This window comes from Sander lucioperca, chromosome 11 (genome assembly GCF_008315115.2).
Source record: "Sander lucioperca isolate FBNREF2018 chromosome 11, SLUC_FBN_1.2, whole genome shotgun sequence".
NCBI classification, from domain to species: domain Eukaryota; kingdom Metazoa; phylum Chordata; class Actinopteri; order Perciformes; family Percidae; genus Sander; species Sander lucioperca.
In genome coordinates, this window is record NC_050183.1 from 29,689,525 (window position 1) to 29,713,245 (window position 23,721).

At 42.1% G+C, this 23,721-nt stretch overlaps 1 protein-coding gene and 2 long non-coding RNA genes across 31 annotated transcripts in view; 1 reads left to right on the plus strand and 2 right to left on the minus strand.

Annotated features, from left to right (window-relative positions):
• ptprfa (protein tyrosine phosphatase receptor type Fa) overlaps positions 1 to 23,721 on the plus strand; it is a 400,117-nt gene that overhangs the window by 333,223 nt on the left and 43,173 nt on the right. For 18 of the 29 annotated variants that reach the window (XM_031311904.2, XM_031311903.2, XM_031311906.2 and 15 more), the window contains 5 exons: positions 10,696 to 10,859; positions 14,586 to 14,597; positions 15,209 to 15,318; positions 20,653 to 20,685; positions 21,426 to 21,523. In XM_031311904.2, the coding sequence (XP_031167764.2) occupies positions 10,696 to 10,859; positions 14,586 to 14,597; positions 15,209 to 15,318; positions 20,653 to 20,685; positions 21,426 to 21,523 (417 nt within the window). The remainder of the gene's footprint in view (positions 1 to 10,695; positions 10,860 to 14,585; positions 14,598 to 15,208; positions 15,319 to 20,652; positions 20,686 to 21,425; positions 21,524 to 23,721) is intronic. The other 11 variants (XM_031311915.2, XM_031311927.2, XM_031311925.2 and 8 more) reach the window with 3 other exon arrangements.
• LOC118496328 lies at positions 3,772 to 22,079 on the minus strand. The gene is made up of 3 exons (XR_004898892.1): positions 22,069 to 22,079; positions 9,104 to 9,110; positions 3,772 to 3,828 (listed from the first exon to the last, which is right to left on the minus strand). It is a non-coding gene; the product is annotated as an uncharacterized LOC118496328 (long non-coding RNA).
• Positions 13,676 to 20,621, minus strand: LOC116058939. The gene is made up of 3 exons (XR_004107158.1): positions 20,611 to 20,621; positions 17,131 to 17,134; positions 13,676 to 13,818 (listed from the first exon to the last, which is right to left on the minus strand). It is a non-coding gene; the product is annotated as an uncharacterized LOC116058939 (long non-coding RNA).

The following is a 23,721-nucleotide window of genomic DNA, read 5'->3' on the forward strand; positions in this document are numbered from 1 at the left end:
GCTACCGTATATCGTCTTGTCACATCATCAACTAGAAACTTGACATTGGACAACATTTGCATACAAACTACCCAGCAAACATCACTGCATATCTGTATACGACAAAAAAATAAGAAATATATATAAGATTCGGCTTCTGATTCGGCCGAATGTTGGGCTTTTTGACTAGAATTTTTTTCCACCAAACCGAACCCTACGCTTGCACTACGTGCGCTACGCTGGTCGACGTAATGATGCCGTCGTTGATTACTGAAGCTGTTTACATAGGTGGACCGTTCAATGCAGTAGGCTGTGAGAAAGTGAAAATAGAACTCGTGAGCAGAAAAAGTGTTGTTTGGCAGTACTTTCAGTCAAAAGAAGGCCATTCAAGTCCAGCTACATGTTCAATTTTCAATGCTGATCTGTCTCGTGGTGGCAAGGACCCTAAACTATACATAACATCGCCACTGTTAAAACATTTGGTATGAAATATCCGAAAGAATACGAGCTGTGCATGAAGGAATCTACAGACAGCAGCCAAAATGCAACAACTTCAGGTACAGCAAAGGAAGGACAGTCACAGCTAAAAACTTTAACCCACTTTACTGTGTTAATGGACTGAGGATGGGAGTAGGATTCGGTATTCGGTTTCGGATTCGGCAGAATCTTAACCAGTGGATTCGGTATTCGGCCGAACCCCAAATATCTGGATTCGGTGCATCCCTAATTACTACTGACTATTTTACCAAAAAAAAGCCATGACTCTCTTTACAGCAATCCCACCCCCCCACCCCTCAATTTTGTATTTTACTTTTTATAGATGAAGGCATTTCCACCATAAATTAATGCAGAAAAGTGTTTGATGCTCAAAATTTGATTGATATTATATATATATATATATATATATGCTTCTCATACAAACGCCCATGAGTATATCCATTATAAAAGTTTCATTTTTTTTTTTGCACAGTACCTCAAACAATGAAAGAACATGATTCTAAATCAGGTTTTCTGTACCTTTTTAAATTACATTTTCAGCTAGAATATATTTAATACACAATGTAAATGGATTTTCAAGGTAAAGTATAGCAGATACAGTCAGATCAAAGCGCTTGGTTTGATTATGCAGAAGGATTAGGATACTGATTTCCATTTGGAGAGCAAAGTAAACAGCCATCCAAATGTACTAGATCTATGGTATATATGTGTAGATGTTGATGTGCTTGGAAGGGTCTAAGATACGGTGGCCGACAGGGGCAGACGCCCTGCAACTTAAGAAAACACACGCAAATAGACAAAACACAAGCAAATTAAGAAAACAACTTCATTCATTTGACAACACATGTGCAGCATTCAGCAAACGCGCTGCAAATACCACAACACAACCAAATACATAAACGCACTGCAAATAAAAAACGATGCAAAAAGAAAAGCACGCAAACCCAGAAAACAAATGCAACAAAAAAACGCAGCATCCAGATTACACAACGGAAGTTCTCCAGACCTCTAGAGGGAGCAGCTAGTGGAACAGCTTGATTTTCGACCGTTATTAACCGATATTAAATTCATATTATTATTATTATTAATAACATAATATATTAATAATATACAGTCTATGCTCCCGTCTCATGCCCTCCTGGCTGGTGCCGTCCCAGAGCTTCGGCTTTTCAAAATAAAAGCTTGCGTCTGGTCCGCTATGTGTTTGTACTTTGGTGTGTTGGATGTTTGTGAACTAAACAGTACGGCAATCATGCTGATGAATACAATAACTTTTTCAGCAGATGTCTTCCTTACAACACGTTGGAGTTAGCAAAGCAGTTTTGTGTTTATATGTGCAGGCGGGATTTATTCAGTTTGATAAATCCCACGGTAAATTGGCTGGTTTACTAACAGGGAGGGACTATAAATCCTGTCTGTTTTTTGTATTTCAAGAGTGAATTGCTCCACAATATGAATACAGATTGATCACTTATTTTGTTGGTAACCGTTGTTGTATAATCACAATATTACACTTGAGGAGGCCTACACTTCAGTAATTTCGGACCTCGAAATTAAACCCTCTCATGTGGCTTAAACAAACGTCAACGTTAAACGCTGATGCAGTTTTAAATGTTTTATCACCACGAGTTTACAGACGTCTCTGCTGATTGAGTATCACCTGTGACCTGAGTCAAGACACACCCACCAAACGAGAGAAAACATATCTCAAACATAGATTTAATATTTACAGTCTATGCAGTTTCTCTCTCTCTCTCTCTCTCTCTCCCTCTCTCTCTCCCTCCCCGTGGGGTCTAAAATCAAGCTGTTCCACTAGCTGCTCCCTCTAGAGGTCTGGAGAACTTCCGTTGTGTAATCTGGATGCAGCGTTTTTTTGTTGCATTTGTTTTCTGGGTTTGTGTGTTTTCCTTTTTGCATCGTTTCATATTTGCAGCGCGTTTATCTATTTGGTTGTGTTGTGTGTATTTGCAGCGCGTTTATGTATTTGGTTGTGTTGTGGTATTTGCAGTGCGTTTGCTGAATGCTGCACATATGTTGTCAAATGAATGAAGTTGTTTTCTTAATTTGCTTGTGTTTTGTCTATTTGCGTGTGTTTTCTTAAGTTGCAGGGCGTCTGCCCCTGTCGGCCACCGTATCTTAGACCCTTCCAAGCACATCAACATCTACACATATATACCATAGATCTAGTACATTTGGATGGCTGTTTACTTTGCTCTCCAAATGGAAATCAGTATCCTAATCCTTCTGCATAATCAAACCAAGCGCTTTGATCTGACTGTATCTGCTATACTTTACCTTGAAAATCCATTTACATTGTGTATTAAATATATTCTAGCTGAAAATGTAATTTAAAAAGGTACAGAAAACCTGATTTAGAATCATGTTCTTTCATTGTTTGAGGTACTGTGCAAAAAAAAAAATGAAACAACAGCAAAATAACTTTTATAATGGATATACTCATGGGCGTTTGTATGAGAAGCATATATATATATAATATCAATCAAAATGTGAGCATCTGTTTCGTTTCAGCATTCCACAACATGACAAATGTTCAACAAATCTCTCACAGCCAGGTCACGTATAATTCATTTGTAGTTGTCAGCCCTGATGTCACGCGCTCTCACAATGAAAGTTGGAGAGAAAGAGAGCATGACACGTGTGGAAATTAATGAATCAATAAGGAAGCAAAGCCAGTTCGCGGGGTGACATTGTTTTAACAAGCAGCATTCTTCAGTTGTGTTTACAGCTTTCACCCAGAGGAGCTGCAGCCGGAGCTGGAGCTAGCCTTGTTGAGCCAGAGCCCCATCAGGCTTACAGGAATATTTATACTCCCATTCACTAACACAGTCCAACTTGCTGCACTTGTCTCACAGAACATTAAGTGACAAGCAGCACAGTTACTTAAAGTGAATTACGCCTTGCAAATTGATCCATGTAACTCCTATTTAAAGTTTATTACGTTGCCAATATCCAACTGGCTACAAATCTGCACTAATCAGGATGGAAAAATAAATTGGTTTTTTTTCTTTGAAGGTTAATGATGCAATGATATGTTTCACATCTTCTAATGATGGGATGTTCTGTCACTGCATCATGTTTGAGTGCCATCACTTGAGACTACACACATCAATAACACAAAGTCTGCATTACAAACTAGGGGTGTGGAGTTTTAAAGATGTCTGACAAATAGATTCTAGGGAAATGTAGGATCCAGCAGTTGTGTACTGTGTCTCAATCTGGATACTTCTGTGAGAGCACTTACATGTAGTGTGCACAGTGCACACTTGTGCAAGTGCGTACATTTCAACAGGGTAGTGTTGTCTCACATCGCTCGCCGCCGTTAAGCACTGACTGTTCAATCAGTGGTGCCTGCAGGATTCTATTTCATAGTACGCACAAAGAACGCCTGCCCGCTGGAGCGGTTTACTGCGCCAGAAATCAGCTGTTCTTATAATATTTAATGTGTAATGAGAGTGTGCTTCTAGCATGCTTTTATCATATCATGATGACCAGGTCGTGAAAATATTTTATCTTCTTCAGTTTAATGGTAAATTGCAGCCAAAGCTTTACCTCCAGCTATTGTCGTCCACCCGGCTTGTTTTCCTCACTAACTGACAACAGTATAGTGGTACATATAGAAAAAAGCGTGTATAACAGTTGTATAGTTTGTGTTTTGCCGTTTCAGCAAAGATGGCATCTGTTGAGGGTGAGTAGTGTCCACCGATCCATTCTCAACATTTTGACCGCTATGAGTGCAGCATCCAGGTACTCGCATTGCACTGCATGTGGCCACACTTGGTCAGAGTAAACGCACTACGTACTCAAAGACACAGCTTTGAAGTTTGAAACTTACTACTGGGGACTAAAAGTCAGGGTGTCTCAGGTTCAATTTTGACTGTTCTTGAGTCCCCCAACTTAAATGGTTAGTTTGGCTTTTTTGAAGTGGTGTTGTATGACATACATGTCCATAGTCAGTCAGTGCGTTTACATGCACAGCAGTAACCAGGTTATGCCAGTTCTCCCTGAATACATGAGCGGGGAAGAATGACGGAGTAACTCTACCTCCGGTACAGTAGGTGGCGCTCTGCCACCTACTGTACCACTCTACCTACTGTAACAACTTTATGTTTCATTTACACACTCTTGTCACAGCGTAGGAAAGCCCAGTGCCCTCGCCCGGCGACTCACAACTTGTTCGGGTCATTGTATCTGTTACAAGTGTCGTCCAGTGTCGGGTGGAATAAGAAAGCTAACTTCGTTAGCTAACAAACATTAACGTTAGCCAGTGGCCGCAGCGGAGGCTGCTCGGTCCCTCCACTGTTTAGCCGAGACACGGCGTTGACAGCCCCGGAGATGGATCTGTTTAGACATCTCCCGATGTCCGCTGAGCTTCGGCGTGGAGTAAAACTGATTGGACCGCAGACTCTTTGCTGCTGATGGTCCTTCCAGGGAAGTGGGAAGGGGCATTTGGAGCATGTGCAGATGCTTAAACCGATCATACCCCGGTTAAAGTGTATACATGCAGGAATACCCCGATTAATGAAATTCAGAGGTTTTTTTATCGGAATATTACCCCTCTCTCCCGGGTCCGTTACATTATTTTTTTCCCTATGATGGCCTTAGAACTCTGTCGTAGCAGAAGCAACTTGCGTTTGCTAACGTCAAGCTGACAAGTGGTATGGACGGGCAACGAGGCTTCGGATGTCATCAATGACGTAATTTGTCTAAAACGATAAAAGCCTCGATACGCGCTTCGCGGATAACTTCGAGGATTTCTCGACACACACGTTCCAAAGCCTCGGCACAGAACGTTACATCACTAGTGATTATGATTCATTGCTCCGGAGCAAGTATGAACTGTCAAGCTCAACTTGGGTCTTATTTTTGTTGACCTTGGATGTCAACACATTCCCTCATTCAGCAATGAAGTTGATGATCCACTGTTCTCATAACTGATAGATGTGATGGACAAAACTACAAAAACAAGACCTAAGTTTTAATAATGTGGAATCATCCTTTACTGTACGTATGGTGTAATACACACTTACACAAATGCAACACTGAAAAAGGTCTACAGTATATCAATAGTAAGACTGGTTCAAATATATTTTTCTATGTGAGCTAAAGATAGCCTTGAAGCCATCTCAAATAGTGATGGATAATAACTAATGGCAGCACAACCTGCTCAGCAAGTCACCTTCGAAGACATTGTGTCTCCTGGCAGCAGTGTGAGTGTGTCCTGTGTGCTTTGGATACAGGAGAGACTGCCATGTTGTCTAATGATGGCAGGGAAATAGCCAGGGCCGGCCTCAGGTCTCCACAGCTGTCCAGAAGGCGTGTGAAGTTGTTTTGCATTATTGGATTTGTCTTCAGGATGTCACTGATGCGGATCCTCCCCTATGCTGCTTCCTTTCCTCCCTGGCCTCAGAGGGGACTCTTCACTCCCATAGCTGGCGCAGCCAACACAGCAGCCTGCCGCTGTCTGTCTCACCGTCGATTCACTGTCCTCCTCGGATTTTATAAACTGCATGTGTTTCGTGTGCAAAAATCTGAATTTGTAGAGTAAAAAGTACAATATTTCTCTCTGAAATGTAGCGGAGTAGAAGTAGAAAGTGGCATGAAAGGATAATACAAAATGTTGACTTAAGAACAGTATTTAGTAAATGTACTTAGTTACATACCACCACTGGTCATCACAGTGTGTGTGTGTGTGTGTGTGTGTGTGTGTGTGTGTGTGTGTGTGTGTGTGTGTGTGTGTGTGTGTGCAGGACTCCAACATCCTCCATACTCTCATATATAGTCCTGCCTCACTGAATACCCACAAGTGTCCAAAATGTAACATTGTGGGTCAGCTGTCAAAGACAGGTAAACTGCAAAAAGTATAGCTGCCAAATGTTTCATCAAAATATGTCACCCTCCCTGTAGTACATAGATTTAAGCCATTTCATTTAAAACTGGTTGTCGGTTATTTGAAACAGGTCATCATTTTCCAATGTTTCGATTGGTCCATGGGAAAACTTATATATTATATACTATACATTAATGAGAAGGGCAGTTCATTTTGGCAACTATTTAATTAGTTTTAGTCTTATGACCAAAATTGTATATTGATTTTACTCACATTTTAGGCATTTAGTTATGTCTGGCACATTTGAGTATTTTTATCATGCATTCTTGAATCGTATCTCGTCAAAGCATTCTGGGACTACAGCTGTCCAGCCAGTCACTAGAATTTTTTTTTTCTCAACCGTCGACGGAGATCTTGGATCCCCATCTAGACGCGACCAAAAAGTGACGGCCAGGGGTCCTAACAAAGCGTCGGAATGTGACGAGTGGAAAATGAGAACGGGTTGCAGTATTATGCATGCATGTATCCGTGGTTTGCAGAAACGTACAATGCCAACATTTCCTTCTGGACACTGGGTTGAGCTGTCAGCACCTCGTTGATGCCATCGTGGTTGTGTAAAGTTGCCATAGTTACAGGTGTTGTTCTCATGTATGGCAGGGTTAGCAAAAAAGGCACTGTGACCTGTTTATTCCACTGTAGTCTATATCCACGACGTTCCACTTCCGGGATTGATCTGGTGCCGCCGGAAATTCCGCCGGATGTCACTCTTTTCGGTCGGATGTCCGTTACCTTACGTTTTCTTTGTGTTGTAATTTTAAACTCCGGTGAATTCATGAGGACTATGGTTAACTGCTCCTCAGATCTCTGCAGGGTAAATCCAGACAGCTAGCTAGACTATCTGTCCAATCTGAGTTTTCTGTTGCACGACTAAAACAACCTTTGAACGTATACATGTTCCACCAAAACAAGTTCCTTCCCGAGGCTATTTTGCAGAGGCACCGTTGCTCCATCCGGCGCTTAGACGATTGTGATTGGTTTAAAGAAATGCCAATAAACCAGAGCGCGTTTTTCTCCCATCCTGGAATGCTGTGTGGACTAGCCAGACCTTCCTCTGGAGCGCTGTGGAGGAAGGTCTGGCAAAGCAAGACTAATGTCTGTAGAGTGTACGGTTCGGACAGCAGCCTCTGTGTTTTTGTATGATGATCCTCATAGGTAAACAACACGACATGATTGGTTGATTGGTCTTTATTTGCGTCGCGAATGCTCAGAAAAATCTGCCTTGTTTCTAAAAAAAAATGACGCCACTTTATCACAACGAAATATCCCCGTTCTGTGTGAAAGTAGTCAGGACAAAACAACGGTTCCAATCGTTTTACACCGGTATTGAAAAAATAATAATAATGAAAACCTGGTGCCACCGGAAATTCCGCTGGATGTCACTCTTTTCGGTCGGATGTCCATTACCTTACGTTTTCTTTGTGTTGTAATTTTAAACTCCGGTGAATTCATGAGGACTATGGTTAACTGCTCCTCAGATCTCTGCAGGGTAAATCCAGACAGCTAGCTAGACTATCTGTCCAATCTGAGTTTTCTGTTGCACGACTAAAACAAGTTCCTTCCTGAGGCTATTTTGTAGAGGCACCATGGCTCCATCCGGCGCTTAGCACCGCCCAAGACGATTGTGATTGGTTTAAAGAAATACCAATAAACCAGAGCACGCTTTTCTCCCATCCCGGAATGCTGTGTGGACTAGCCAGACCTTCCTCCACAGTGCTGTGGACGAAGGTCTGGCAATGCGAGACTAATACCACTGTAACATAACTGACTGCCTCTCCTCAGTAAATGGCTGCTATTCCCACACTCTGCTGTTCGAACGTAGTTGGGTACTCTCTGTCATTCTTGATCACTGTTCATTATTCCAGCTACCTGTGCTCTCCACTGCAGAGCAGCGAATCATTCAGGAGATGGATTCACTCATCTGCTCTACTCTCTGTGTTCTCCTTGAGAAGACCTGCTAAAATGTCTGATTAATGTAAAACTATCCCTATACTATACGTTTTAAATGGTTGACAGCACATTAATCCTGCACTCATTCTTATTAATATCCCATATTAACACCAAAATAATAGTCAACTAAAAGTACCATAAGTGTTACATCCACATCCATAGCCCTCTATAATGTCAGGTTAATGTTAGCTTAGCTTTTTGTTAATGTCAGTCTGTTGGTCTGCAGGTTTTTGGTAGCTTTTCCCAGCTTTTTTGTTGCGGCCTCTTGTCCGATTTTTGTTAGCATTGTGGCTGCATTTAGTTTTCTTAAATCTACTCGTTCATAGTTCACATTTTGGCATAATTTTAGTTTTGTCAAAAAAAAGGGGTTTTAATGAATATTTTTAGTCATAGTTTGTGTTGACAAAAGCTGGGCCAAAGTAACAGAACCAGTTTGCAGACCTCGACCTTGTCCACCTCAGATAAGTGTGTAAGTCGAGCACCATCTTGATTTATCTTCCACAGATAAATGGTACCCTGTGGAGTTTCTGACCTCTGGTAGTGCTATGGATGTGATTAGTGGGTCCCGGTTGTGTTTCTCACATGCACACTTGTTAGACCTCAAGGATACACAAAATTAGTTTAGATGAGAAACACTGAATATAAACAAAAACTCCCCACTGGGCACCTGAAATTATACTATTTAGCTGTTAGAACATTTTGCAAATACTGGCTTTAATTACTTAATAGCTTAATTACTTAAAGAGGAAATGTTCTTACCCGGACAGAGACTTAAAAACTATACAGCCAGCTGTATTGTGTGGAGCACAGTGACGGTTCTACGTTGAATTACACCCAGGGCGTGACCCCCTTCGATAAACATATATACAATCAGATATATAAAAAATGTATCAAGAGCAGAGAGCAGCAATAATATAAAATATTAAGAATAATGTGCAAATAAAATATAGAATAAATATTCTAAATAGCACAAATTCTTCATCACACAAATGTGAAAATGCACTAAACAGAATCTAATTATTACGCTATTGTACTAAGAACAGAAAACACAAACTAAAACTAAAACCTGACCTTTCTGGCCTTTCTTGATGCAAAATCATCAATGATGTTATCGTATGAAATCTGCTCCTCTATTGAATGATTAATACTGATGAAAAGGACGGTGAGCCATTCCTGGGATATGGTTGACCTCAGGTATGACTTGATCAACTGTAGTTTTGAAAAGCTCCTCTCTGCTTGAGCCACAGTGACTTGCAGAGGAAGTGCAATCCTGAGAGCAGTCCAAAAGTCGGGGTAGATCTCCGATAGATCCTTATCATGCATAAAAGTGATAAACAAGGAGGCTCATGGTCCCCCGTTCCCCCCCTTGTCCGGACCGTTCCATTTGGGAGACCAAGCAACATAGGCGCCGATTTATGTTTTCCTCCGTGGGTGCTCACGGGCGCACGCCCTTTAAAAAAAATAGTAGTCAAAAAATGTTTGCATTTCAGACGGTCAACACGAACACACACTCCTATCAACTCAATAATAAAGCCGTAAAGTAGGCTATCTTTCAACTCAGGATAGGATTGGAGATGAAAATTTTAACTGACACATAACCGCAATCAGCTTGATGGGTGCTCAGTAGCCTATTAGCGGAGCAGCCACAGTATCGGCACCTATGCCCAGCAACCCGTTCGACCCAGAGGTGAACTGTCCCCTGCTCCCCCCTCCCCTTTCCCCTTCTCACACAGCTTCTCTGTGCACGGTACCTTCTCAGCAAGCAGGGACGCCAATTCCCCAATTCCCCCACATGGTGAAATTATAGATAATACAATAGAAAACCATTTAGGTGTCCATTAGTGACTGCCAAATGAAGCCTCATGAAGCTTCATGAACCACATTTATTTTCTGAGCCCACTAGATGGCGCTCTTGGTTCAAAGAAAGGCTCAAGGAATGACAATTCAGTGTGCTTTCAACCCTTTGTTGAGCAGAGAGCGCCATGTAGTGGTCTCAGAAGATAAAGAAAATGGTTCATGAAGCTTCATGAGGCTCCATTTGGCCATCACTAGTTTCCCTTGAAAAGAAAGTGTGGTGTGTGAATAAAGTTCAAATCTAACCTGGACACATCAGCCACTGTGTGAGTTGGTGGAAAAGGTTTCATTGTGAAACCGTGGTGGCCTTCAGCCATTGGAGATTTTTTTTTTCATTTAACCTTTATTTAAACAGGTAATCTCATTGAGACACAGGGTATCATTCTCAAAAGAGACATGCTTGGGACAACCCGTTCTCACTCCGAACTCGTAAAATGTCCTGATTTTCTCTGCTCTGTTGTGTGTAACTCAGTGAGTGTGAACTGACTCTGGATCATCCTCATTTGCAGCAGAGGACGTTTGCAGCCAGCCCGTTCTCCGAGCCCATCATGGTGAAGCTCCACAGTGGGATGGCCCGACAAACTGAGGACTCCGAGATGCTGTGGGTGATGGGTCCAGTGCTGGCGGTCATTCTCATCATCATCATAGTCATTGCTATTCTACTCTTCAAGAGGTGAGTCTGATGGAAAAAAAACAGCAGACAGACTTGTTAAAGCCAGAAGCTCCAAAAATTTAAATTAACATGAATTTATCTTTATTTTTCACGCTCCTGTTGTGTTCTTTAGCCCCCCAGTTTAGCACAGGTAGACACAATTCTTATTATTACCTCTTTTGGGGGATGGGTTTTCTTTCGTATTTTTTTGTGGGGGACAAATCTACCTCTTCTACATATTGTGGGATTCCCAATATACACATATACACAGGTTAATTTTGTTTTATCTGTCATAATAAAGACAGGAATAGTGTCAGTATACCTTGAAGCAGTGCATGCTCATTGTGTTCTTCCTCATATCATCTAGCTGAGCGATCATTTAAGCCCAGTACAGAGAGAAACTTGGGGCATTTTTCTTCAGTGCAGCAGATGACAAGAACATTTAACAAGAGTCAGGCACCAAGAAATGGTCAGACTGGAGTATTTTCTAAAGTACAGACAGACAGTTATTCTCGCTGAGCCGGCCTGAAGGCAAAGGCCCTCCACGGCATATGGGAGGAAGGCGCTGTGAGTTGCCCCGAGGTGCTGCCCTTCCAGGCTAACAGTTGGCCCGTGCTTCCTTTGCTTGGATCAAACATCTGGAGCTGCTGACTGGGCTGATGGGGGCTTCCATATGGCTACTGCTCTGCTCGAATGGCAACACTCGTTTAGTCTTTTTCTCATTTTGCTCGTTCTCTCTTGATGTGTCAGGATTTGTTTGGTAATATTGGTACTGGGGAGTCTCAGAGGAAAGCAACTCAAACTGAAATCACTTGGTCTTCCAAGACCAAGTTGATGTTTTGCATATTTCATTCTTATTAATCAAATATTTATTACATTGCTAGCACACATTTTCCTAAATATATAATGGTATTATAGATTGTTGATTGTTTTTTTTTCTACTTTTCAGTAGTTTCCATTTACTTTAGTACACTATGAAAAGTGAGTTGAGCTTGCGTTGGGTAATGTATTTATATTCGGTAACACTTTACTTGAAGTTATCTACATAAGAGTGACATGACACTGTCATGACACAGTCATGACACATGAACCCTAACCCTAACTCTATAACTTGTCATGACAAAAACCGAATGACACTTACTAAAAGAACCGTTATGTCATAAACGTTTATGACTTGTTTATAATGTTTATGACATGTTCATGACAGTGTCATGTCACTCTTACGTAGATACCTTCAAGTAAAGTGTAACCTTATATTCCATAATACAGTATATTAAAGGAGAATTCCAGCCAATTTTTACGTTAATCTTGATCGCTATAGCTATGTGAGTACTTTCGATAGAAAAAAACCCGACCTGGATCGGTCCTAGTAAACTGGAGTAGCTGCACTACGTGTACAAGCTTCCACTGAGCTAAAACGGCAGTTGTCGGGGCAAGTTTTAGAGTGCCTTTGTGCCTCTTAACAGACACAAAATGCAATTAATATGTCTGTGCCACATGAACAGGGCCCTAACGTGACAACAAGATGTGTTTTCAACTCAGACATTGTTTAAATTCACCTACCCTTCTTGATCCTGCCCATGGGTAGCTTGGCCTGTTAGCTGCTAGCTGTTAGCTGCTAGCTGCTAGCTGTTAGCTGCCGTCCGTGATAAGTGTGTTCAGCCAGGCTTTTGTGAAAATCTAATTTTTTCTATCGAAAGTACTCTCATAGCTATAGCAATCAAGATTAACGTAAAAATTGGCCGGAATTCTCCTTTAAGCTTTGTGATACTGCATTTTTTGATGAATGAAGCAAAGCGTCTGTTTGAATCGGCAGTCAGTGTTTCCAGATTGGTCTGTTTTCTGCCAGGAAATTTGGGCAGTTTTGTGTGTCTTTGGCTTGGAAACGTAATCTTTATCTGGCAACACTGCTTGTTGTACTAACCCTACATTTCCCATGAACACCAAGTCGTGACGCATCAGACAATAGTGTGCGTGCGATCGATTACGAGCTACGCTGAAACGGAGAAGACGAACCAGAGGAGTCAAGTAAAGTTAGTTAGGAAAAAAACAAACGTGGCTAGTGGAAAATCTGATTGGCTGGCAACTTTTAAAATCTACTAGCCATGTTGGCTGGTAATAAAAAAAAAAGTTAATTTAAAGCCCTGCGCGCAGATATTACTCTTTGCGCACCAATTCAACAATCAAGAGTTGTACAGGCAGCTGCAAGCGTGCAACAAAACATAGGGAGAGGGAAAGAATGGCACCTGCGCATATAAAACTAAGCAGCACGCACACAGAGCAGCCACAACGCACCTGCGAGTGTCTCCTGTGTAGTGATGGGTAGATCGATCCAAATATCGATAATATCGAAACCAACGTTGGTATTGATATTGATCAACCAGTGTAAAGAGATTGATACTTTAGTTTCAGTTTCTCTTGAGTATGCACTGCTGCGGTTTCTTCAAAAAGTGTCTGTGTAAGTGCCGGTGCTTTCAAATGCCACTCCTATCCCAGCGCGGAGCAGGCACACTTTGCTCCTCCTCCCCACTCTTGTGATTTGATGTTGTACCGTCTCATGACTCAGCGGCGCATGCACACACAAGCAGGACAGAGACGGAGCAGAAGAACGGCAGAGAGGAAGACGAGCACTGTGTGGCTATATTTTCAGGCCGAAAATGAAACAACGGCAAGCTGTATAATTTGTAAAAAGGCTGTATGATACAGTGGTAACACAACAGATGTATTCAAGCATATGAAAAATTCTTTCCTGGGTTTTAAGTAATTAATAATCCAAAGGTAAAATCACAAAAACGTGATTATGGTCATAAAAAAATCATTCAGATTTAGCAATTTGATGATGCATCCACCTTAATTATTAAAAAGTATCGGTATCGGTATCGTATCGGTATCGTATTGATATCGGTATCGGCGATACTGGCCCTGTATTTACTTGGTATCGGATCGATACCAAATATTGCAGTATCGCACACCACTACTGCTGTGCGAGCTCTGGAGGGCATACACGCTCTTGCAGCTAAACTCTGCCAGCAAAGTTGATTTCTGCTCGCCTGAATGAAACTGACTTTTGACATTTTGGGGCAGAAACCAAGGAGGCACTAGCCCTCCTATGATTAGTCACTTTCAAGGCGATCTCACCCACAGACCTCCTTAGTTTATATTGATTGACAGCTATCGTTCAGGAAGCTCAGAGTGTCAAGGGCGAAGAACAGTTTTTCTGTCTTTATTAACAATGTAGCAAGAGAGCACCGTAAATAAAAGAATATATAAGTGGCTCTCATCCGTTCTGTTATGTGCGATGCTTTTGAAATGTCCGTAAATCCTTGCCAATGTACCCTTATCTCTAACATTTTAATGCATTTATTTATTTTGATATGTGGCAGGGACATGTTCAAGCTTAAAAAAAAGGTTTTAAGTTGGCAACAAGATACTTGCACAGTGCACAAAGAAGGACAAACAGAGGGGGTGTCAATCGATGATCATATAATTCTAAATAGCAATAAAAGAAGATGTGTGTAAGCTGAAGATCTCAGACGCTGGAAGGAGAAGCTGCTCAGCTGGCTGTGGATCAGATAAAGAGCGAAGGGAGGAGTAGGAGTAATAAGTTAGGTGCTGTAATGTGCTCTGTCAGGTGCACTTCTCGTCCACTGTGACTCTGTGTGGCATCCCTGCTGCTGACAACTTGTAAATGAATCCTTTCTCTCTCTGCTCCCTTGTTCACTGTCTGCCTGCTTTCTGTGGATGCAGCAAACAAGAAAGGTTAGTGCCTCTGTCGGTTCTTACAGCATTTCCCCATTCAACATACTTTATTTTTATCTGGACCTCATCCCATTTTAAACAGAATTGAGATAAAGTACTAAATTAAGCTTAGCGTAAGTTCATGCAGGACATGGAAGTCATACACCCGCTGATTGAATATCATTCCTATCAGGTGCACTCCAGTCACAGCCATTCTTACATCAAGGCGTCCTTTTAAATATGACTCCCTCCTCACTGATCCCAGCTACACTGACGCTGCTTCACTCACTGCTGCTGCTGCCGCTGGCAATGCTTCGCTTCCACCACCCCAGCCTCCACCTTCCTAGTTCAGAGTCCTAACATGACTTAAAGTTTAAAATGGCTTTCAATGTCTTTCTTTTGGCTCACTCTTTTATACCCAATGGGGTTTCTGCATAGCGCTCCCTGTTTCAGCTTAGCATGCTGCTTGGCTGGTCCAGGGAGCATTATCAAGAGCAGAGCCATCAGCAACAAGCATAACTGTATTTCCATTTGTGGCAATAAACGGTTAAATCTATGACGAGAGTTTTCCTGAACTTTGAGTTGCTTGCATGGTTGCCTTCTCTCATCGCACCACTTCTTCATTCCACCAGGAAACGAACATCTCCAGCCAAGGATGAGCACATGGCGGGGGTCAAGGACTCACTGCTGGCCCACTCCTCAGACCCTGTGGAGATGAGGAGACTCAACTATCAGACACAAGGCATGGACACACACACACACACACACACACACACACACACACACACACACACATACACACAAACTGTCCCTAGAACCTATAAGCTCATATTTATTCAAACTGACCCACACAAACAAACTGCCTGCAAGTAGACACTTGTTGAATCCAAATTATCTCTCTGATGTACCCTTAGCCGTGATAATACTGACAGATATCTGCTTAGGTTTTTGTCTCTGGATGCAACTGTCCTTACCCAATAAATGACCCCATAGGTTGTTTGCACACGCAGCTTATTACTAGGGTTGGTTTTCATTATTATTATTTTTTCGATACCGGTGTAAAACGATTGGAACCGTTGTTTTGTCCTGACTACTTTCACACAGAACGGGGATATTTCGTTGCGATAAAGCGGCGTAATTTTTTTTTTAGAAACAAGGCAGATTTTTCTGAGCATTCGCGACGCAAATAAAGACCAATCAACCAATCACGTCGTGTTGTTTACCTATGAGGATCATCATACAAAAACAGAGAGGCTGCTGTCCGAACCGTACACTGTACAGACAGTAGTCTTGCTTTGCCAGACCTTCCTCCACAGCGCTGCACAGGAAGGTCTGGCTAGTCCACATAGTATTCCGGGATGGGAGAAAAACGCGCTCTGGTTTATTGCCATTTCTTTAAACCAATCACAATCATCTTGAGCAGCGCTAAGCGCCGGACGGAGCAACGGTGCCTCTGCAAAATAGCCTCGGGAAGGAACTTGTTTTGGTGGAACGTGTACGTTCAAAGGTTGTTTTAGTCGTGCAACAGAAAACTCAGATTGGACAGATAGTCTAGCTAGCTGTCTGGATTTACCCTGCAGAGATCTGAGGAGCAGTTAACCATAGTCCTCATAAATCCACCGGAGTTTAGAACGCCAACACAATGAAAGAGGAAGGTGACGGACGTTCGGCTGAAAACGAGGGACATCCAGCAGAATTTCAGGCGGCACTTGAATAATCCCGGAAATGAAATTTTGTCGATATAGACTAGGTGTAGTGACAGATGTTGGTTTGGGTTAAAATACAGAACTTTGTTAAAGTTGGGGAACCTTCGTCATCGTGGTTATTCTAACAAAAATGTGGTTAAGGATAGGGGACGATCATGGTCATGCTTTGAACAAAACGTTGACTGTTGGTTGGAAACGAACAGCAGTCTCTTGTTTTAGAACCTGATGTTTTGGTGATCCATCCATTAAACCTGACCTCCTCCCTACGCAGACTTTGTGGCCCTATAACATCAACTAACTTCCTTCTTTCCTCCCATCATAACTACTTTTAGTTATATGAACCATGCAGCCTGTTTCTTTTTTCTATTCTCTGACTATTAAATCTCTGTTTTACTTTCTCTTTGTTTCCTAAGTCACTCTCCTGTCAGACGTTTTCACTGATCTCTTCACCCATCCAACTACTTCTCTTATTTCTTTCTCCCACCTGTCTTTTAGTGGGAGGTTTTAAACTCAGTGGGAGGTTTGTCATTGTGTTTTATCCATGTTCCTCTTCTCAATCAGATGGCTGGCATTTACCTAAGGTAGCAGTGGGAGGGTATTTGGCAGATGTTGTTTACACCAACAGAAATTCAGCAACTCCTTTGACTGCCAACCTTTGTTCCCCCTCCAGTGAAAGCTCACTGGGTGGCCTCGAAGCCTCAAAAACTTCCAGTTTCCCATAAAATTGAAGAACTAATTGCAGGTGTTTTATTCACCATCAACAGTGCTTGAAGTGGGAAAAAAAAGGTACCGGTACTCTCTTGCATTGGCAAATCATTATGACATTTGAGATTTCTACAGTGAACAACAAAACTTTGGAGATGTTGCTGGTACAACAACAATTTATTGTTATTTATTAACAACATAAATGTATGTATTTATTTAAACAAGTTGTGTGTGTGTGTGTGTGTGTGTGTGTGTGTGTGTGTGTGTCAGTCATTCTCTTGACAGCTTTAGTCCCCTCTCTGTCTGGCCAGCAAGTGATGCTGCTACATGTTTTGCAGCCCAGTTTGTTATCTTTAAAAACGAGCCAGCTGTTCGTGGAGTAAAAATGCATAATTTGGTCCCTTGATCAACAGTCAGGCCATCCATGTGTTTCGTTACTAACGTTATTGTTGACGTCGGTGTCATTGACTAAGGTAACGTTAAGGTTGGCAGCTGCAGACTCCTCATTAACGCTAGCTGTTCCGCTCACATCAACGTTAACGTTAGCTTGAAGCTCATGAATCGTACCTGATGTTTCTGGTTGGACTTGGACCTATGTTGACATATTTCAAGAAGGTATAAGCAACAGTTTGATCTCCCTAAGGAGCCCTTTTTGGGGCATTTGTAAATAGCCAACACAACAGCCTTTTTTGGGGACGAATGTGAGTAAATTTCATTGATCGGAAACGTAATTTAACCATGCCTTTAGGTGGTGACCTGACAAAGTGACCAACAACCGATGACCAACGTTTCCACCCCCAGAGATCCCCGCTGGCATGGCTAAGGCCGTGTTCAGATTGCCTGCGTCAGCCGTCCGACGTTCCGGCAAAAACGCAGGTCTTTCCAATTATTTTGGATGGGGGTAGTGATTTAAGGCTGCGGCGGAGGTTGGCGCAGGGGTGACACGCAAAAAGACGCAGCGGGCACGCGGCAAAAAGTTGAGACCGACTCAACTTTTGGAGAAACGCAACCCCACGTCATGCTGCGGTGGCTAGCTATGTAACCAGAGATCAGACTTGTCGTTGTGTTTTGAGCAGTGTTGGGGAAGTTACTTAAAAAGTAGTGTTTGCTCGTTACTCGTTACTTCTTAAAAAAGTAATCCGTTACTTTATTTAGTTACCCCCTATGGAAAGTAACTTTTTACGTTACTCGTTACTTTTACGTTACTTTTAAAAGCAGGCGTCTCTGGCAGAGACTGAAGTTAATTATACAAAAACTATCTTTGACCATAAAGCCAATCTATGGTTTAGTGTCTGAACTACACTGCAGACTGGATTCTCTACTCACAGAGTGACGGCTGATTCATTATGAACGAGTCCAGCAGGTCATCGGCGCTACACGGTGTTAGTGTACGTAATGTCTGTATCGACTTGTACCGGTCGCGCAGCCACGATGGTCCGTGTATTGTCATAGTGTGTCACCTTTACAGAAAGTGAAGAAAAAGGAATATTAGGCTGTTCAAAAAAATAGCAGTATTTGCATTTTTCTTTACAAACTCAAACATTTACAAACTGAAAAATGTCTCAAGGGTTTGCTTTACTTTGAATCACTGCACTAATATTTAGTTGCATAACCATTATTTCTGAGAACTGCTTCACATCTGTGTTGCATGGAGTCAACCAACTTCTGGCACCTGTGAACAGGTATTCCAGCCCAGGACGATTGAACTACATTCCACAATTCCTCTGCATTACTGGGTTTTGCCTCAGAAACAGCATTTTTGATGTCACCCCACAAGTTTTCTATGGGATTGAGGTCTGGGGATTGGGCTGGCCACTCCATAACATCAATCTTTGAACCAATACTTTGCTCGCTTACTGGTGTGTTTTGGGTCATTGTCTTGTTGAAAGTTTCAAAGGCATTTCCTCTTCAGCACAAGGCAACATGACCTCTTCAAGTATTTTGATGTATTGAAACTGATCCATGATCCCTGGTATGGGATAAATAGACCCAACACTACAGTATGAGAAACATCCCCATAACATGATTTTTGCATTACCATGCTTTAATGCTTGAATTCAGTGCATGGGGGTCGTCGGACAAACTGTCTGCGGCCCCTAGACCCAAAAAGAACAATTTTGCTCTCATCAGTCCACAGAACGTTGCGCCATTTCTCCTTTGGCCAGTCAATGTGTCCTTTGGCAAATTTCAACCTATTCAGTACATGTCTTTTTTTCAGCAATGGGACTTTGCGGGGGCTTCTAGCTGATAGCTTTGCTTCACATAGCCTTCTTCTGATCGTAACAGTACTCACAGGTAACTTTAAGTCTTCTTTGATTTTCCTGGAGCTGATCATTGGTTGAGCCTTTGCCATTTTGGCTATTCTTCGATCCATTCGAATGGTAGTTGACCGTTTTTTCAGCCTATAATTTTCTGCACTTCTTTATATGTTTTCCCCTCTCCAATCAACTTTTTAATCAAAGTCTGCTGTTCCTCAGAACAATGTCTGGAACGACCCATTTTGCGGAGTATTTCAGTGTGAAATGCACTATAACCAGCATGCACATTTGCTTCCTTCCTTCCTTAAATATGGGCCATAATTGACACCTGTTTCTTCACAGAATCAATCACCTCACTAATTGAACACAACACTGCTATTATTTTGAACATGCCCCTTTAATTATAGATTCAATTACACAGAATGAGCAGCATGCATGTCATGACTGTTGGGTCTGTTGGTTTTCTATGACTCTACAACACTTACTAGTAAATTATTTGCCATGTAGAAATATCACTTCTACCAAAAAATTTGATTTATAAGGTTAGTGATGTTGGACTGCTATCATTTTGAACACAACTGTAGCTCTCCGCTCAGAGCACCGTCCAGCAAAAAGCCACGAAGCTTAAAACACTCTCAAAAGTTAGCTTTGGCTGCTTCTCGCTTGCCATGATTGCTCTGCTACCAGCCTCTGTCACGTACCGTGTGGAGCTTGTGAGCGCGCAGCTGAGAAGGCAGTGTCGCTGTCAAATCTGTCCCTGGGAAAAGTAACGTTGCGCCGAATTGAAAAAGGAACTACGTTTCATTACCAACACAACACTGGTTTTCAGCTATGGTTTGTGGTGTGAGAGTCCCGTACAGGAAACAGGAAACATCACTGCCTCTGTCGCTGCCACAAGAAAGTTTTAAAACACCAAACACACGCACTGACGTGCCCGGGAGTTTGTGTAATAGCTGAATGTTTTCTGCAACAACAAAGCTCTCGCTCTGTCTCACTCGTCTCTTTTCTTTCTCTATCTCTCCTGTGAAATAAAGCTGCCTTCAAGTGCGGTCGGAAACGACGAGATCTATAAACGTTCTGATGGAATTAATTGTGAAATATAAAGTCTACTTGTGCTTATTTTGGGGGAACACAACACGACGTCACACAAATGGGCCATTTCATTGACACTCCCCCTGCTGCACCACCCTGCAGAAAATCGCTGGATCGCCTATTTTGGTGTGACTGTCCCGTAACAACTGAAGCCACTTCATCTGTGCTCGGATGCAATGAACATTAAGCGATATTTTACAGATAAAGCTGAATCACAGTGCAGAGCACAAAACAGATCCATGTGTTCTTTTCATTTCTCTGTCTTCTCCTAACTGACCCCTGTTCTGTTTGTTTTGCCTGGTCTTTCCCCCACAGGTTCCAGTGGCCTCAGTTGCCCGAATACTCCAAGTTAGTTTTTTATCCCTCTTGTGTTTTACTGATTTCCTCCATCCCCACCTCTTTCCCTTTCTTTTTACATAGCACCCATTTGAACTAGAGCCCTCTTATTAAACTCCATATACTTCCTTCATAGTCTGTCCATGTCATTAAAACTGAGATTTGAAATGAAATACAGTAGAAAGACATAAAAAAAAAAAAAAATCAAAGATATGTAGAAACAAATGTCAGTGTAAGATGCTGTAGGTACTCTTAACGCCCCAACCACCCGTGTGGCACTTTCACACTCACTTATGGCTTAATGGGATTTCTTTAACCAATCAGCATGCTCGTTGACGCTCACATCACCAGTGTGGTTATGGCATGCTGTTGAAGAGCTGCACAGTCATACATCATCCCTCTGCTCAGCACACAGCACCCTCACTGTCACCCCATATCACTATGACCAGTTAGCTCTGAGCCTTCAACATGCATCTGCACTCTGGTGAGTGTGTGCGTGCATGCATGTGTGCGTGCGACAAATTTTACCATACACTCAATAGATCACCATCGTTTTTTTGGCTGTTGAGTGAAGCAAATCTACCAGACAATTGAATATTGTACCAGTTGATGTTAGTTGATGGTGCTAAATTTGGACCCTGTGTGTGTGTGTGTGTGTGTGTGTGTGTGTGTGTGTGTGTGTGTGTGTGTGTGTGTGTGTGTGTGTGTGTGTGTGAGATGGACTGTACTTACCGCTCCACCTCTCCCTGCAGGGATGAGGGAACATCCTCCCATCGCTGTCTGTGACCTGGCGGACTACATAGAGAGACTCAAGGCCAATGACGGTCTGCGCTTCTCTCAGGAGTACGAGGTAACTTCCTGCTCTTATACATGGTGTGGAAGAAAAGTTCTCTCAGGTCCAATTCAATGAGCAAGGTAAAATAAAACTTTGTTTTAACACTAAGCTAGACAAAAAGCAAGAGAAAATAATATATATCAGGACAAAACGAAGCTGCCCTCCACTGCCCGCGAACAAGTCAGCTCAACGGCAAAATTTTAATCTATCAACTAACTCTGCTACCTTCTTCGTTGCTCTTACAATGTCTGCTCTGCCCTGAAAACTATGAATTTACCCTACAAGTTTATTTTTCGTGTTACTTAGTGATATTGGAAACTGCTTTTTGTTTCAGTCAGGCCAGGGATAAATATTTTTTTTCCAATTCCCATGCATCTGTAAAATCAACATTCTATTTTCTCACTAAAATACCTCACATATTCCAGGCCTGATGTTTTACTCATGTATCGAGCTGGCTCACCCTTGCAGAGTTAAAGTTCAGCATTGGTTATTTTTAAAAGGATGCTGCTAAGTATGCATAAATCTCTGCCTCCTTTCCAAGAATAATATGTATAACCCACTGCCTTTACCTACTATAAAAGCCAGTGAGGGATTATGGCTTGTTGATGTCCTACAATGGAAGGTTATTTGCATTTAAAGTAGTGAATTTCCAGCGGATAAACCAGGACAGATTGGTGCACTGTTTATGTACCCTAGAAGAAGGAGGACATATAAATTATGAAATAGCAGCTGCATCAACTTTTCTACCTTTCCAAGTATTTTTCTTACCCAATATTGTGAAATGGAGGGAACTTTGTGGAGACAGGTTGTTGTGTTTGCCAAACAAGATAACATTCTATTCAGTTTAGAATATTTTGGTAAGCCTTTCTTCGAAATAAATGTCAAAATATTTGGATGGAAAATATGAAATGTTTGGTATTGGATGATACTAAGCCACATATCCAATGACTTGTATTTACTAGTCTAATAATTAAAGGATTAAAGGATTACCTGATTATTATTAAATGCTGTTGTTTTGTAAATCCATGGGCAGCTCCATCCATCTCTCCATTAGTGCATGTATAGGTACTGAGCTGTGTAATTCAAGCCTGTGTGTAATAACAACAGAGTGAAAACATTTTAATTTCCCCTTGCGGGATTAATAAAGTATACATTATTATTATTATTATTATTATTATTATTAAGATTCTGCCCAATAAAATTGCAAGAAGTACCGGTGACAGGGTGACAACCCTGCAGAGTCCAACTCCCACTGAGAAAATGCTTGACTTCCTGCCAAGAATACAGACTCAACTCTTGTTCCACTTATACAAGGACTGGATGCCTCATAGCAACAGTCCCAACCCCTTTATTCTCACAGCACTCTCCACAAGACACCCTGAGAGACACCGTGATTTGCCATCTCCAAAAAACCATGTGTCATGCAACCCAGTCTCACGGCAGTTCGTGAAACGGTCACGTTATTTAATCTATTGATTCGTGTTCACAGGGACGTTTTTCTCGTTTTTTTCGTGGTGGCCAGCATGGTAGGGGAGTAGTATGAAAAGCCGAAAATCCGCGTAGGGAGGTTGGTCGGGGTGGTGGATGGCTCAAACAATAGAGGACTAACCCGGGAGACCGGGGATCGCGTCCCGCGTGTGGCGTTTTGTTTCCCCGTTGTCTTCCTAATCACAACCGTCCCGTTATTGTCGCGCGTCCCCCGCGGAGGTCTCCCGGCGTGTGAGGCGTCCTTTCAATAGATTAAAAATAACGTGACAATTACACAAACTGCCGTGAGACCGTGTTGCATAGACTGGGAGTTTTTACCCAAGGTACAAAAATGGTGCTGTTTTCAGACGAGTGCAGCAACCAGTTGGTTCAGGTGGCTTCCGTCTGAATATTTGCTCTTAGTTTCTGCTAGTAATCAAGAATTAGTGACGGCCAAATGAAGCCTCATGAAGCTTCATGAACCATTTTATTTATTTTCTGAGCCCACTAGATCAGTGTGATCAGATTCAGTGTGCTTTCAACCCTTTGTTGAACAGAGAGCGCCAACTAGTGGGCTCAGAAAATGAAGAATGTGGTTAAAATATTGCTTCATTTGGCCATCAGTATTGAGAATGAAACCAAAAATCACAGCAGCTGATGTGTAATCTGATACCGTAGAATTCAATAAAGTTTGATCGTTTGTTTGGAGATTGTGGATGGCCGAGGCACTAGGTCTCTCCCTCACA